The 16565-nt window shown below is 41.5% G+C and overlaps 1 protein-coding gene across 1 annotated transcript in view; it reads right to left on the reverse strand.

The window, feature by feature from the left end:
• The window catches only part of fars2 (phenylalanyl-tRNA synthetase 2, mitochondrial), a 54430-nt gene that overhangs the window by 16840 nt on the left and 21025 nt on the right, over window positions 1-16565 (reverse strand). The window contains exons 5-6 of the mRNA XM_062521446.1: window positions 6927-7087; window positions 6239-6390 (exon numbers count right to left, since the gene is read on the reverse strand). Of these exons, the coding sequence (XP_062377430.1) occupies window positions 6239-6390; window positions 6927-7087 (313 nt within the window). The remainder of the gene's footprint in view (window positions 1-6238; window positions 6391-6926; window positions 7088-16565) is intronic.

Below are 16565 nucleotides of genomic sequence, written 5' to 3' on the forward strand. Positions count from 1 at the left end.
GGAGAACCCAGGTCGTTGGATGATTTGGAGATTTTGTGCAAAGAGGAATGGTCGAAGATCCCTCTTTCTGTTTTCTCTAATCTTGTGAAACATTATAAGAGAAGATTAGGTGCTGTTTTATTAGCAAAAGGGGGTTGTACAAAGCATTAACATCAGGGGTGCCAATAATTGTGGCACACATGATTTGATGTAAAATAATTATGTCTTAATGTGGGATTTTTCTCCTTCTAAATAAATGCACTTGTATTAAAGGTTGGATTTTACGCTTTTTTTCCATTGTGGTCCTATATTATTTGGAAAAAAAAAAAAAAATATTAGAAGCTAAAGAACACATCTTAACCAGGGGTGCCAATAATTATGGAGGGCACACAAGTAAATAAATGTTCTTCCTTAAAATACTGGGGTCATAAGTATTGGCACCCCTATGTTAACCCTATGTGCTTAACTCCCATAGAGGCAGACAGATTTTCATTTTTAAAGGCCACTTATTTCATGGATCCAGGATACTATGCATCCTGGCAAAGTTCCCTTGGTCTTTAGAACTAAAATTTCCCCACATCATCACACACCCTTCACCATACCTAGAGATTGGCATGGTGTTTTGTTCAGTTAGCCTATTAGCCTGTTTGATGCTCATTGAGCTCAATGCAAATCAAACCAGCAAAAAGGCTATGAACAAAACACCATGCCAATCTCTAGGTATGGTAAAGGGTGTGTGATGATGTGGGGCTATTTTAGTTCCAAAGGTTAAGGGAACTTTATCAGGATGCATAGCATCCTGGAGTGGTGCTCAGGTAGGCAGCCAACAGAAGGTACCCAGGGACCATGTCCTTGTGCTCAGTCCTGGTCAGGGACATCGACACTGCCTGGTACTGCACTGACTTCCACTTTCCTCACATCGACATATCATCAGCTCCAAGCACCTGACCTGTACAGGCTCTGTGATTAAAAGCTGGGGGACAAGCATGCCATCCTTCATGTGCCTTCTGTTGGCTGCCTATACCCGAGCACCATTGCTTGGATGGGGGAAAACATACCTTTGCCATACGAGTCGACTATTACAAAGTTATTACTACTAACTAGTTACTAACCTCTAATCCTAAAGAACTGGGAGAGCAGTTATATTTGGGTAGAATTGATAGCTATAGTGATATGTCCATTGCACATCATTTGTCATGACCTGGTACATTAATGAAGTGAAATAGCAACATAGACCACCATCTACAGTTCTACATTTTCGCCTTAAAATTAAAGTATTAGAACATGTGCAGCATTGCACTGACTCTCCCTACAAGCTTTAAAATTGGCTTGACTCTTTCCAATAGATAGGGGTACTGATTGATAGAGGTTTTGGAATACTATGTTATGTTTCCAATCTGATATTCACTTTGAAAACTGGTTCTCTTTAGCCGGAGATTGTTTTTTTTCATGCTCTAGGCCTGTTGTCTCTTATACTATATAATATATGTTCATTCTGACACTTCAGCAGACATCCCACGAGTGTTAGCTTTCATTCGATACCATTTTATCTATATGGTCCTTGTGGTTGTGGAGATATTCAACATTTATCGTTGGCATGTCATGTTGAGCAGGAAACCAAAACATTGGCCTGAAATTGCATGTACAAGTCACAATCACTTTTTCAGAATTGCCCCCCTGACTATGGTACGGGTCCTTAAGGCCTAGACACACCGCCCAGACTCGAGCCAACTCCCAACTCCCGACGTTGGCTTAGATCAGCCGACGACAAACTGCGAAACACAAAGCTGCGACGTCAACTGACCCCGCCACTGCTTAAACTTTGTGCGCCTGCGCAAACACTCCCTGGGATAGCACCAGGGGCGCTAGGGTGGCTAGTCTCGTGAGCAGCACATAAACAAAGCACACGCATTTCACACGTTTCCGATGTCTGCTAGCCAAGAAAGTACCTTGTTGTAGTAGTAGGCTAGTAGTAGCAAAACTATCAAGTGCTAGCAAACAAAGCAAGCCATTTCGTTTTGCAACCAACATGGACAACTAGCCTAGTAGTAAACAAAACAAACCAAACCAGCCTGTGCTACACTAGCAAACAAAGCAAGCCAAGGGGTAGCCATTTCGAAGGTGCAGCAACCAACACTTCAATCAGGGAACCCCAACGTCCAACACCCCGAGGCCGAAGCTAGCCCCGACTGAGCAAGCTCAAACTCTCCCGACGAGATCCCCTGAAGACAGGAGGGTGAAAAGATGGTGGTTGGGATGACTGGGGTCAGAAATTATATGCTATACGCTTCTGCAGTGCTGACTGTAGATGTCCTGGATGGATGGTAACTCAGTCCTTGTAATACGCTGTGCTGATCTGACAACTCTTTGTAGCGCTTTTCGATCCTGGGCAGTGCTGTTACCATACCATGTTGTTATGCCACCAGTCAGAATACTCTCTATTGTACAGCAGTAAAAGTTGGTCAGTATTTTGTGGTCTATGCGGTCTATGTGGTCTATGGTCAATATGGCTTGTCAGAATGTGAGTCTGACATTTCTCCATTCAGCCGTGATTATGGGGCGTGTTTCAACAGGGCGGGGGGGATAGCTCTGCACTCATTGGATAGACCTAACCAAACAGAGCAACGAAATAGCCAATAACGTAGGCTATATTTTCTGGTCTTTTTTTTTTAAAGTAATTGCGCTGTCAGTATCTATCTTGTACAACACCTGATAGCGAAATATAAGACAACAAAATATGTAGCAGGGTAGGCTATTTGGAAAACATTTCCCCTCCTTCGTTTAAAAAAATAATTCCTTCAAACTGTAGGCCTACAAACATGCAATGAACAGCTGGGGAAGGGTGTTGTTAACCCAACAAGCAAACAGACATTTCAAACAAACGGGAACAACAGCATAGGCCTACAAACATGCTGTTGTACCTTGGTGAAAGTGAAACCGAAGTTTTCCCACATATCCACGTTGGTGTTCAGAAATAGTTGCATGAATCCGTGATAAAACCTCCGTTTTCATGTAGCTAACCTAAATGAAAGGCCAAACTCCATGGAAAAATATGCCTTCATAGCATAGCGTTTCTGTTGCAATCAAAATCAACCTAAGCGTGAAGCCGTGGACGTCACTGTTGTTCATCTCTCCATCATCGTGTAAAGCCCGCCCTGACGATTTGATTGGCCCGGTATGATCTGTACAGCGCATAGTGCCAGCCCAACGGAGAAATGCCAGACCGAACCTCTCAGCCGAAAAATCATGGAGGCAGGGCTAAAGTTCGGCTGCACCCAGGCTAGATAAGTAGTTCTAAGTATTATAGTACTATATTTGCATTTAGTTCGTTCACTGCAGGTTGTGCGCAACAGAAGGCTACTTTTGAACTGGACTCTTCACAGCACTGTATTTTTTGCAGTTCAGCTCGACTGGAGGCAGCACAACAAGATACAGCCCGAGGAGTTGCAGCTTTATTTAATTAACTGTTATTAAAACTATACGTTTCCCACAAACCTCTGATTTGGTCGCTAGCTTTTTCACAGCTTCTAGCCATTTATCTGCGTTGAGTGTTTACTCCATAATATGAGAACGATTCATGCACTGTCCCTGGCCACTCACTCGCACCTCAATGACGTCACGTTCACTTAGAGGAGCCACACATAGGCCTATGCTACTGCTGTTGTTGACTGCTGTAGCCTACAGTGAGGACTATTGTGAGTTATGTCCGTCATTGGTGGTAGGTACAAATACTGCAATGAAATGATGCCCATTAAATGGTGTCCCCTATTATTTATTTATTTATTTTCTCCAAGAGTAATATTATCGTTTATCGTATTGGTATCGGCCACAACGAACCGATAAATATCGGTTATCGTTAGCGGCCCTAAAATTCCATATCGGTGCATCTCTAACCACTTCCTTGCCAAACCTACCATACATCATGACTTCAACATCAAAATTGACTCCTTGTCTGTTGCACCTACAGGGACTGCAAGAAATGTAGGAGTCGTTCTCGACAACCAACTAACCTTCTCCGATCATGTGGCCTCAGTAGTCAGGTCATGCTGTTACGCACTCTACAACATATGGAAAATCAGGTCCTACTTGACTCAAGATGCCACCCAACTCCTGGTACAGGCATTACAGTAATTTCCCGCATATAAGCCGCATTGTGTATAAGCCACAGGACAGTCTTTTATGCAAGTTAAAAGAAACAAAACCATTTTAACACCATATCAACTGCCCCCCCTGTATTAACCTCATAGCTGAAGAAATGTAGCAAAATCAATGTATAAGCCACGGCTAACAGTCAGGAAATTACGGTAGTCATCTCACGATCTGACTACTGTAATGCCCTCCTGACAGTCAACCCATTACTCAACCAGCTACACTAGCTACCATTGGCCGCCCGCATCAAATTCAAGACTCTAACGCTTGCCTACAGTACAAGGTACTCTCTGCCTCTGCTCCCAACTATTTGAATGCCCTCATTCAGCATACATACTGTATACTACCACACGACTATTGCGCTCCTCAGCCGAGCATCAACTAGCTCTTCCACTAGCATGCTCAGGCAAATCCAAACTTTTTAATCTGTTGATCCTTGTTGGTGGAACGCACTACCAGTTCCTACTAGAGTAGGGACATCCCTCTCCATTTTCTAAAAACCTCTGAAAACCCAGCTCTTCAGAGAACATCTCCTCTAATAGCGCTACTAACAACTAGTCTTGCTGATCCTTGACTTACCTAACCTGACTCTCGCCAGATCCTTGTATTTCGCTGAGATCCACACAAGGATCTGGGACTTCTCAATAGGAAATGTATATTTCAGAAGGCGGGGTTTTGTAAAAAAATCCTTGTACTGTATGTGATTGGATAAACCACTTGTCCGTTATCTTGAATGACGTGCTAAGCTACTTCAAGCTCTTGCCAAACCCGGTCAGAAAAAGAGCGAAAACATCCTTGCCACCAATAAATGCCTTCAAAACCGTTTAGATTCGACAATACAGTTGAAATAGCAGAATCAATGTCAGCACACGACTCCTCGCTGCGTGCCGCTATTGTTGTTTGAATCAGACAGTCGCTTCGGCGCTACGTCACATCTATGAAATCCCGCCCGGAGATCCTGATTGGTTAATAACTCCCTTTAAGGATTTTGCATTGCCCTCGATCCCAAACCTTTGTGTGGAGCTCAGCGAAGCGCCTCTGGTGGAACTACAAACATCTGGCGAGAGTCAGGTTATGACTTTCCACCTCCATTAGTGAATGTCTCTAAAATGATACAGGGTTGAATCAAAGTAAAGTTTTCAATGTCCTGTATCTACAGCAAGTAGCCTATATCATATAGGAAGGCTAGTAACTTTACAGATAGCCTTAGTTTTGGACTTCATGTCACTCATGCTAGCTAGCTTCCTAACATAACACACTTCAGAAACCGATTGCCATTGTAAACAAAAGCTTAAATGCATTGCCAATGTTTTAGCTTGTGCCATTTTACTTTTCAGAAACTCGTAGAGTGCAGGATGTGCAGATGTAATGAAATTGGTAAAAAGAGAGTGTCTTTTCACCCCTCCTTGCATCACTTGTACTTTATAAGCACTGCAATATGGCCATTATGTTCTCAGTTTGCGGAATTTTTAAATACTGCCACATAGCAGCACATGTTGAAGTATGTCGTTGTTGTTCATAGTAACCTAAACATTTGCATCGCATGCGCATAATTAACAGGTCACGTTATCGGCCAGGCACATCGGCAGTAAAGGTTCATATCTGCAGGCACAAGGTTTAGGAGTGTGTTTATGGGAATTTTTGACCATTCATCCACGCATTGGTGAGGTGACTCACTGATGTTGGACGAGGAGACTGGCTCTCAGTCTCCGGTCCAAATCATCCCAAAGGTGTTTTATCTGGTTGAGGTCAGCACTCTGTGCAGGCCAATCAAGTTCATCCACACCAAACTCTGTCATCCATGTCTATATGGACCTTGGTTTGTCCACTGGTGCACAGTCATGTTGGAACAGGTTGGAACATCCCTAAGCTGGGCTTGGTCACTTGGTTCCAATGAAAGGAACTTTGAATGCTTCAGCATTAACCAAGAGATTTTGGACAATTCCATGCTCCAAACTTTGAGGGAACAGTTTGTGGATGGCCCCTTCCTGTTCCAACATTATTTTTAAATGTCATATGGACAATAGCACTGAATGACTTTATACATTGTAGGTAACAGGTGTAGGGTGTGTGATTAAGTAAAAAAAAAAAAATATATTGACAATCTTACTTCGGATGGGTAAACTTGTCTACCAGGGCCACATTCTCAACCAAGTCACCCCCGATACTCCTCACAAGGTCATAGAAGTCATTGTCTTCATAACTTTCAGCAGGAAGCCAGAATGAAATGTCATTCCACAGGGCAGGGTATTTACTGAGAGCCTGAGCGAAAGGGGAAAACAAAAGAACAATTAAAAAGTCTAATAGCATCTTGGAAATTTGCTTTTTCTTTCAGGATAAGACATCTTTAAAGAAGTCAAACTTTTCTTAAATGATGTCAAGTGATTTGATGAGAAAGCGCTAGGTAAGTCTCTTCAAATATATATATTTTTTTATCTTGATATAATATTAATAACTATTGGTTAGATTGTATTAGATAAGCAGTTTCTGCAATGTATTACTAAGGACCTGGATTTTTGGCGGTTTTCATTGGGTATATGTGTTCTTCCAAATTAAAACTGACAGGAAGAATTAATCAGTTTCAAGGTAAACAGATAAATCTAAGAACAAAGAGTAGGCAAAACCTTCCATAAACAAGCGATCATAAAAGAAAGTCTTTTAACATTTACATTTTTTACATTTAATTGTACATTTATATATCTACCAATGTTTTCCATTTATTAAACTTATTGATATCATGATTGATATCAGTTTTGCTGGGATGAGCTTTTTAGAGAATACACACAGGGTCCCATTACCTGAAACATGACAGGATGGTCGATGCTGGGCAGGCAGAACTGCTTCAGAAAACGCTCGTCCTCGCTCCAAAAGATACGAATGTCTGGGATGCTGTAGAGGACCATAGCAAGCCTCTCTAAACCCAACCCAAATGCCCAGCCTATTTTATCCTCTGCTCCAGCTGAACAAGAGTGGTGATGTGTGAGAAGAACCGAAGGAGAGAGGTAAATGAAAAGAGCAGAAATTGAATGCAAGCATACAGTCACTATGTCATTCTCTTCATCTCTGTCAGTATCCAGGTCTAAAAACTCACACAGGCTACTCGCTGACTACATAACAAGATACGGTATACATTAGATAGTTAAAGTTGATCAAATTCTCATGAGGAAATTCAGAAATGTAACTTTATCTTCACAACTATAATCAGGGTAAATCTACTTCACACATGCTTTGTGTATTCGCTGCATCATTAATCACAGTTCTACTTTGTCTGGTTAGCTGGTTATACTGTTTATAAAACAGTCAGCTTCAACTGCTTCCATCTGGCAAGCGGGAACATAGCCTCTAGGGTTGGGTATTGTTTGGGTTTTATCCGACACCGGTGCTAAATCGATACTTTTAAAACGGTGCCTGAACCGGTACTTTGTTTTTACAATGAATTGGTCTAGCATGAATAAGCTGCACTGAAGGCTGTTCAGGTACCTCATTTGTTTCCGGCATTAGCTGTGTTGTAACTGCATCTTCTGTTATGTTTAGCTTCTTACATGTTCACCAACACTGAAGATATGATTTCCCCAATAATAAAAATTTTAACGCGCACAAAATCCTTTTACATCCAATAACCCAGCAGGTCAGTGTAGACACTAATTACACTCACACGGTTCAAACACACCTAGCTCCACCATACTGTTGTTTCATAGCTTTTTGCATAATTACAGCTAGATTTTGACAATGGCTTGTGATATTGCTTTAAAGCTACCTGGCATGGGCTCACGTAAGCTCTCAAACACTGTCCACTAACTTACGTGCAACCCTCTGCTTAAAGCATCTAGTGTTTATGTTAGCTAACTGTATGTGGATGTGGTGCTATCAGAGCTAGACGTTACAGAAGACGCATGACGTGCAGTGATCGTTTAATAATAATAATAAAAAAAACGGCACCGAAATCCACATTGTTATTAGGTGTGGTTACTACTGTTTGCATCAGCACCAGTGCCATACTAGAACCGTGTTTCGGTGCCCAACCCTAATAGCCTCAAGGCTCGGACCTGCAGACTCCGCAACAGCTTTTCATACCAGACAACCAGGCTTATGAACAATTGACAATGAGAGCCTATGACTGACTCTCTATGTTCACACACACACACACACAAAAATACAGAAAGCCGGCTGAGGCATACGCGAACCAATCGTGTGTGAAGAGAAAAAAATACGTTTATAACATTTTAAAGAAATGAAACAGGTGGCACCCGCTAATTATGAATTTGTGTACTGAATTTGGTCAACTAATTATTACATAAGCATAAATCTAGCTGGGTCTGTGGATCTGCGTTGTATTTTCACAGATTAACTTTCTCACGCAAATAGTTCTCTTTTGAAGTGGCTTGCATAGCCTAGGCTAAACCTACTATTTGAATCCATCCCGCGACACCTTGAAAAATGCTGCTCTATAGCCCTATGACGCAGACATCTCCACACCACTTGTCGTGGTGGAACTCTTCACGAAACACATTACAAACTGTATATTTCAATGGAGCGGGTAGGGGAAGTAAACACATACTGTGAGGGGCAGATGTGCTAACGCTTTTGCGCCCACCTCAGGCGTATTTGTTTCGCAACGTGCGTATAAAAAGATGGCCAGGTATGTACTAACAAGCCGCAATGAGGTGAAGGCGCAGACTGCCTGTCGCAGGAGCTGAGAATGGCAAATTGCGCTCTTCCGTCTCATGCATATGGATTTATGGGAGTGTCAGATGATAGAAGGAGGTTTGTGTAAAAAGATGGGAGAAGCGTTAAATGCGCCTAATTATGTATTCCCCTGGATGTACTAAAACTGCCCGTGAAAGCGCACGTCTATTTTGCGCCTAAATAATTCCGCCTTGTAAAATCAGATGTTAAATGCGGTTTGCTGTTAAATGCATCGATAAGAGAATCATTCAGACAACAAAATCGCTAATTAGACCACCAGTTTTGCATCTTTGTACTATATCAAAAGCAACCTTAACTTTCGGTGGCCTTTCGAACGTCTACTTTCACGCCATCCGCTTAAACTTTCCTACTTGTTAGATTTGATAAATCTTCTTTAGCCTACGTGCACAAGTAAGCCTAGTTTGAGTAGAACTACTGCCCTTTATCTTCCTAAATGTTGACAGGTATGGGCTAGGGGTCGAGGAGTGTGGCGATGACATCATCGAAACGCAGGTATGCGTCTTCCCCCGTCCAAACGAATGCTAGAGGGCTGCGTTTTCGAACTTATGCACTCTGGGACCCGGTTTCAGATCGATTAGTTTTAGGGCTATGCGTTTGCAGTATTCGTTTGGATGAACGGCCAAAACAATGCAAAACAGCTGCGTTTAACCCAAAATGCATCTCCGTGTGGACATGGTCTCAGACACAGACACAGACACAGACACAGACACACACACACACACACACACACACACACACACACACACACACACACACACACACACACACACACACACACAGACACACACACACACACACACACACACACACACACACACACACACACACACACACACACACACACACACACCAGGGACATGCACAGACATTTTAAGGGCCCATTGCTCTTACCTGAAAAAAAGGCGCCCCTCCCCCCACTATGATGGTGGTGGTGGTGGGGGGGGAGGGGTTAGCGGTTATAGAGCATTCTGCAGATTACATCTAGCTATTTCTTTTACACACATACACCCTCTCTCTCTCTCTCTCTCTCAATTAATTTAAATTCAAGTGAGCTTTATCATCATGACATACTTCTGCATTGTGAAAGCAACACACTCACACACATATACTGTACATGCATACACCCACTCTCCCACTTCTTTGCTTGGCCTCCACATTGCTGTTTGCAGCTATATTTATACTTACTTTTGCAACGACGAAGTTGAATATAATCTAATCTAATCTGATCGAATCTAATCAACCTGTTTATTTTTCAAATAAGAAAAATAGATAGGGGCTCCATTATCATGTGCTAGTAGGCCCATTTTATTCACATAATTGAAGAACATATCCTTAACAATGACTCTGACAAGTAATCTACTCTACAATAACTCCTTCAGTGAAGGTTTCTTTATTTCGTATGTGTGCTATATGAGATGAATTTTCAAGTGAGAATGGACTCAATCTATGGTTCTGTACTGAGCCACAGTGATGAATAACTTATGCAGCTAGGATAAATAATGCAGCATCATTAGTGACAAACAACATTATTTTGTTGTGCTCCCATAGATCAATAAAAACAAGGGGGTACAAAACATCTGTGGGACTAATTGGTTTGTAAAGCTTTGACAGCTTCAGGAAACATGGAGAATATCCAGAGAAAAAACAGGATCATCCAGAGTTGTGCTTTATGCTGATATGTAGTAAATCATTATAATTTAGGACTAATACACAACGTAAGAAGCCATGCCTCTGAGAATTTCCAGCAATGCTTAGACTTCTGGGGCTCGACGGTGAACACATGTGTATAAATCATATAAATAAATGGACCAACATCAATTACATGACAATGATGACCATTACCACAGTTTGTGATAAAATACCTCCAGAGTACTTGGCCTGGCTCCGGTGTTCGATTTTTGTTGTTTGAAATCAGACTCAGAGTCATAACTCAACAAAGTAATCAGGCTTCATGCTAAATAAATGGAGGTCTCATTTTATAAATGAATTTACAAAGAGGGCTGGGTGTATTCAGGGATTCCAGTCACTATATGCGGGGGAAAGTATTGCAAACGCAAAGTAAGGCAAATGTAGCTGCCTGCAGGGGCAATTGTTAACAATGAGAATCACAGTTAAGATCATTCTTAATATATTAATGTGGTGAAAATCCACAAGGCAAAATATAAGACTGACAAATGGTATCTAGTTGGCTTGAGAGTCGAGCAAAACCAATATTCAGATAATTCTCTCCTCTCAATGGCCCTCATTTATCAACTGAGCGTAGAAACCAGCGTACATCTGAGCGCAGAAATCATCTCACGACGGGGCTCACGTGTGATTCATCAAACTTTCGTATCACTCCAATTCCAGCGTAAGAATAAACATGTGTTGATAAATGTGGCGGCTGGAAACAAGCGTCATTTAAATATCACGCCCCTATATATGCTTGTTTTAATGGCCTCGCCCCTAGAATTTACGACATGAAGGTGCATTATACGTCCAAAAGAGATCATTAGTGATCTCGAGCCACAGTGAAGTCCAGCTGAACCTTTTGACAGCTAGAAGCTGTCATCAAGGAGGGCAGGTAACTAGAGTGATTTAAAGTGTAACTGCACCCTAAAATATGTTTTTTGAGCTGTTGATTGATTGAAATTACTCATAAGTGGGGACCTACACTATTACCAGGGTTAATATTGACAAAAATCGTGTTTCCCGAGAAAAGTAACATTTCGAATGATTTTGTATTGGAGACATAGCTCTCCGCGCCCTCTACAGGTTGAAACATGCCATGGCATTTTGGTGCTATTGGAATGCTGACGTAGTCCTGTACTTTTCTACCGAGACTACGTCACTGGGTCGTTACAAATTAGGAATGAAACGGCCCAACACCTGCTGCCCTGATTAGCCTGCCTGTGATAAACCAGCACTCATTCCCAGATTGACACGAAATCACCATGGTTGATTGGCTGCAGCAGTGCTGCACTACCTTCCAAATTTCAGAACGTCCTGCCCATTTTGAAAGCCTTTTTCAGAAATGTGAAGTGGGTGGAGTTATGGGGTGAAGTTATACTTTAAGCGCAACAGACTTTATTTTAGAGAGAACGCATCATACTAGAAATACATTCATTACAAAACCATACGACACTGACATTTGCCCTTTGAAAATAATGTAAAATATATAATTCATGAATTTTGCGTTTACCAAAGCGAAAGCAATCATCTCCTATATGGCTATCCTAAGCCATCAAATGTGTCAATATAATATGCTACATTACAGCAAATAGCCTGCACATGTACAGGAAAGGTGTTATGTCCGAGATAGTCCATAAATTCAACTCATCAACTTTCTAATCCACCGCCGATTTACTTCTAGACAGTGCTATGCCGCCTGAAAAACTTGTTCGGACTAGACGTGAGATTTGAGCGTATAGCACCGATCACGTTCACATTGATAAATGGCATACTTTGCGTGGAAACAAGCATACGCCTGTTTTACGCCTGATTTTGGTCGTATGCACGTTTCATAAATGAGGGCCATTGACTCCATTCTTCCGTAAAGTCAATGTTCAAGCGAACTGCCTGAAATGCAACACTGCACAAACAAATATTTGCCCCGGCCACTCAAACCCCAGAGACAAGGAGGTAAAGGGAATAAATAAATGTGAGTCTTGAATAACAGAGAAATCTTTGTCTGTGACAGTGTGTTTATACAGAGATGCGCGTGTTTCTGAGCATAAATGAGCATGTGTGCCTGGGTGTAAGGACCAGCTGTCTAATACCCATGTCCCTCCAGTGATTACTTCCACTGGGACCACTGTGAATTAATTCAGCAATAGGGGAGACTCAAAGTAGGAGCCTATGCGTGAGGGGGGGGGGGGGGGGGTACCAATCTCATTTCAAGATCTTTGGGTTTGGGGTTGCTTGATGGGTAGAGGTGTCTGATGACAAAATGTGCCAGGTCAAGACCTCAGCTGGTGGTAATTCATGTAGTCAGTGCATTCCCTCTTTCCTCCCTACTCATACTGATTTTTTTTTAAAAATATATCCAAATCACATCCACATGCTACTTAGCATTGGAAACTCACATAATGATACTTGACCAACACATCTGAGGATATCCAGAAGTGGTAAATATGAATGACTGCTGTGTCTGCCTTTGCATACATACTGATCACAATTTGGCATGTGATTCATTCAACACATGTATAGGGTGGGTAATGGGGAAGTGTTGCTGGGAGGGGGTTGAGGAATAAGATTAAGATTGAAAATGCCACCTGAACCACAATAGGAGCTCAGCTGTTGTGTTAAACCCCCAACCTAATCCAAACTCCCTTCCACCAGCACCACCCACCCCTTTTGGCCCCTAGAGGCCTAAGGCTAGGGGATGGAGGGCCGTTAATTGTCACCAAACATGACTTTAATCACATTGGCGGGGCCCAGTCCATGCTTCTGGGCGTGACCAAAAACGCCCCACTCCCACCCCCTCTGGCTCTGGTGGCGTGTGTCATCATTAACACTGGGTCCCATATGTTGCCTGGGGCTCTGGGGAAGGCCCACTGCAACAGCATCACTTAGACTCATACAAACACACACACAAGCACACACACACACACACACACACACACACACACACACACACACACACACACACACACACACACACACACACACACACACACACACACACACACACACACACACACACACACACACACACACACACACACACACACACACACACACACACACACACCAGAAGAAAATCGATATGTGTGGGGATTACACACTAGGTTCTCTAATGAATAACTGAGTAGACCAGCAGCACTAATGGAGCTGCCCTCCTACCCCTCCCCTCCCATCAGTTCCTCCATCCACAAAACCAAAAAAAAAAAAAAACATGGCACACTTCTGCCACGCTTCACATATGGTGATCACACTCTGGGGTGGGGGTGGGGGATAAATAACCTTTCAACTTCCCTTTCTCAAAACCCCCCTCTATTTCTCTACATAACTGAACCTCAGTTTGTCTAACAATTCTTATTTTCCATCATCTCTTGATCTCCCTGCTCCCTTCTGTTTCAGTCACTTGAATTACTACTACAGTAACTGGCATCACAGGTGCTTGTCTTCCATCTGGACGGTCCCTGTTTCACATTTAATTTGGTTGCACTGCCAGCCTTTTATTGTCTTGCTTTCTGAAAGGAGTGGTGAATGTGTGAGGGGGGGTTGGGGGGAATGAGCTGTTGCCTTGGTAACAGAGCCACACTGATCTGCCGCAGTGAAGAAAGGGAGTGGAGGAGAGAAAGAGGGAAAGTGAAAATAAGAATGAGACGGGGCACTGGGACTACTATGAATGTGTGCGCATGTGAGTATGCATTACGTGAGTGTGTAGGATATGAAAATATACCGTTGACAAACAATACTGACTAGAACAAGCAATAGAATGTGTATCCACCCTGAGATAGGTGCAAGCTTAGACAAGTGGCAAAAGAAAACTCATTTACAAACCACATCGGCACTGTTACATATAAGGGCAAGGGCCATTATTTTCCTATAAGAATTTAATAATGAACATTCCCTCTCTTGTGCAATCTCTCTACATAAAATGAACAACATTCTGGTAAATTTTCCATTTTCACATGATGCATAGAAAACTACCAATAAGAACAGTTGATGCCTAAATGATGTCTAATATCCAAATTAAGACACATTTATGGAGAGTATAATGACCAAACTGATTTTCAGGGAGAATAATCACATTTGTGTGTAAATGAAGATCTATCCTAAACAGTGAACAATACCAAAATGCCAACAACAGATCGAGTGCATCCTAAAATACTTATACAATAAAAAGGATCATAATCTTACAAGCCAGCTACACCTTACACATAACATGTGTGTTTAGCAATATAGCATTTCAGTTTTCTTCCTGAAAAATACATATTAACCAGTTGCATTCTTAAAGGGATTCACACAAAAAACTCACCAAATGCAGCACAATACATTTATCTTTGCATTTATGCAAAGCTATACAGAGACAAGCTTTGACCAAACCTCTTACATGCACAGAGGTGCCTCATCTTTTCATAAGTTCTTTTTTCCATCAGATTTTCAAGCACATTAACTCTTAAAGCGAATTATCTTTTAGTGACATAAGAAGCGCCTAGACGGTTTTCCATTCAAAAGAACAATTCTAGTGAATCAAAATGTCATCAAAGCCCTGTTAATGCGCATCGATTTAACTCCCGTTAATCCATCTCTGGCAAGCAAAATAACTTATCACGACAAAACCGACGTTAGAGTGATATAAGTCATTTTCCATCACGTGTCGCACTAACTTTTGATACCCATTGTTTTTAAGCTAATTAACTTTTTAATGGAAAAAGGGCTATAGTCCCTCTAATCTCAGATCTCCTTTCAATGCTCATATAGTGACCTACAGCATGAAGTTGCAAATAATCATTTCTCCTTTTGTAGAATATTAAAAAAGGCAAATTAGGTAACATACATTCACTTTCGGAATATGTGATTTTGTTTTATGATACTTTGTAAAAAACACATTATTTACATAACACAACACCATTTTATAGTAGATAGTAAATCATTTCAGCTTGACACAGCTATAATGCACATTCAGAAGACGATTTCCAGTTTTTATTTGCAGTGAATTATGAACAGGACTACATAACTGAGCAACAACACTAAGCAGGCGTTTAATAAAGATTAATGGCAGATTGCTAGGAACCTACAGGCTATCCAATATGTCCACTCATTTGTTCGAGAGTCATGCCACAGTAGGGGGTCAAATCACAGTATATCACAGTGAAATCTAAGCGAAAAAGGCACAACAGCGGCATCTGCTGGTAAAAGTAAGAAAAAGCTTCCTGAAGCAACCACAACATCTGCTGGCATGCTTGTAATTGGCATTTTTTTGTGGTTAGGACTCCCAGATAAATCCCAGCAGATATACAGTACCTATTACAAACTATCACTGTCCAAGTCTGATGTGTTCATGTGGCGAAGAAGTAACAAATTAAATGCATTGAAAAAAAAGTTGTTTGTTCTAAAAGATTAAATCTCTTGAAAGACGTGCACATTTGGGAAGTGGTAGGCCAGTGTCATTTTCTGATTTAAATGACATATTCCAGAGGCAATAAATAAGTGTCACCCATGACGTAAACACAGTTTCTTTTCATGTTGTACATATTCAGTAATGTATTGTAATTATAATGAAGCAGATTAATAAATCCAATGTGTCAACACGCTCTCCAAAGTTCTGTTTTCTTCACATGCATAGAATGTAGATTGAATGTTATTCTCTGTCTGCATGTTGCTTTGGATAAGTGAATAAATATAAATGTAATGCAGAAAGAGCTAGCACATCTTGGTTCAAGTTCATTAACTCCCATTGACTAATCTTATTATGTAATGCTTAATGCTGCTCCTGCTTCAGGTATGTGCAGTGTGTTCCCTATATAGGATATTCCATATTGCTACCAAGTTATGTCTAGTAATATACATAGGAATATCTTATCAAAGTGTGGCTTGAGGTTTCACTTTATTACTGAAAAAATGGATGTTCAACGTGTTTGAAGTGTATGGCAGTCACAATATCAGGTACAGCCACAATATCTCTTCAAACTATTTGATCTCACTAGTCTACTCTCTGCCGTTCCGAGTGAGTGTTTAATTTGGGAAATATTAGGTGCAGGAGCAGTGGATGAATACTGTATGTGAGCAGAACAGTGCAT

Source organism: Sardina pilchardus, chromosome 19, assembly GCF_963854185.1.
Source record: "Sardina pilchardus chromosome 19, fSarPil1.1, whole genome shotgun sequence".
NCBI lineage: Eukaryota > Metazoa > Chordata > Actinopteri > Clupeiformes > Clupeidae > Sardina > Sardina pilchardus.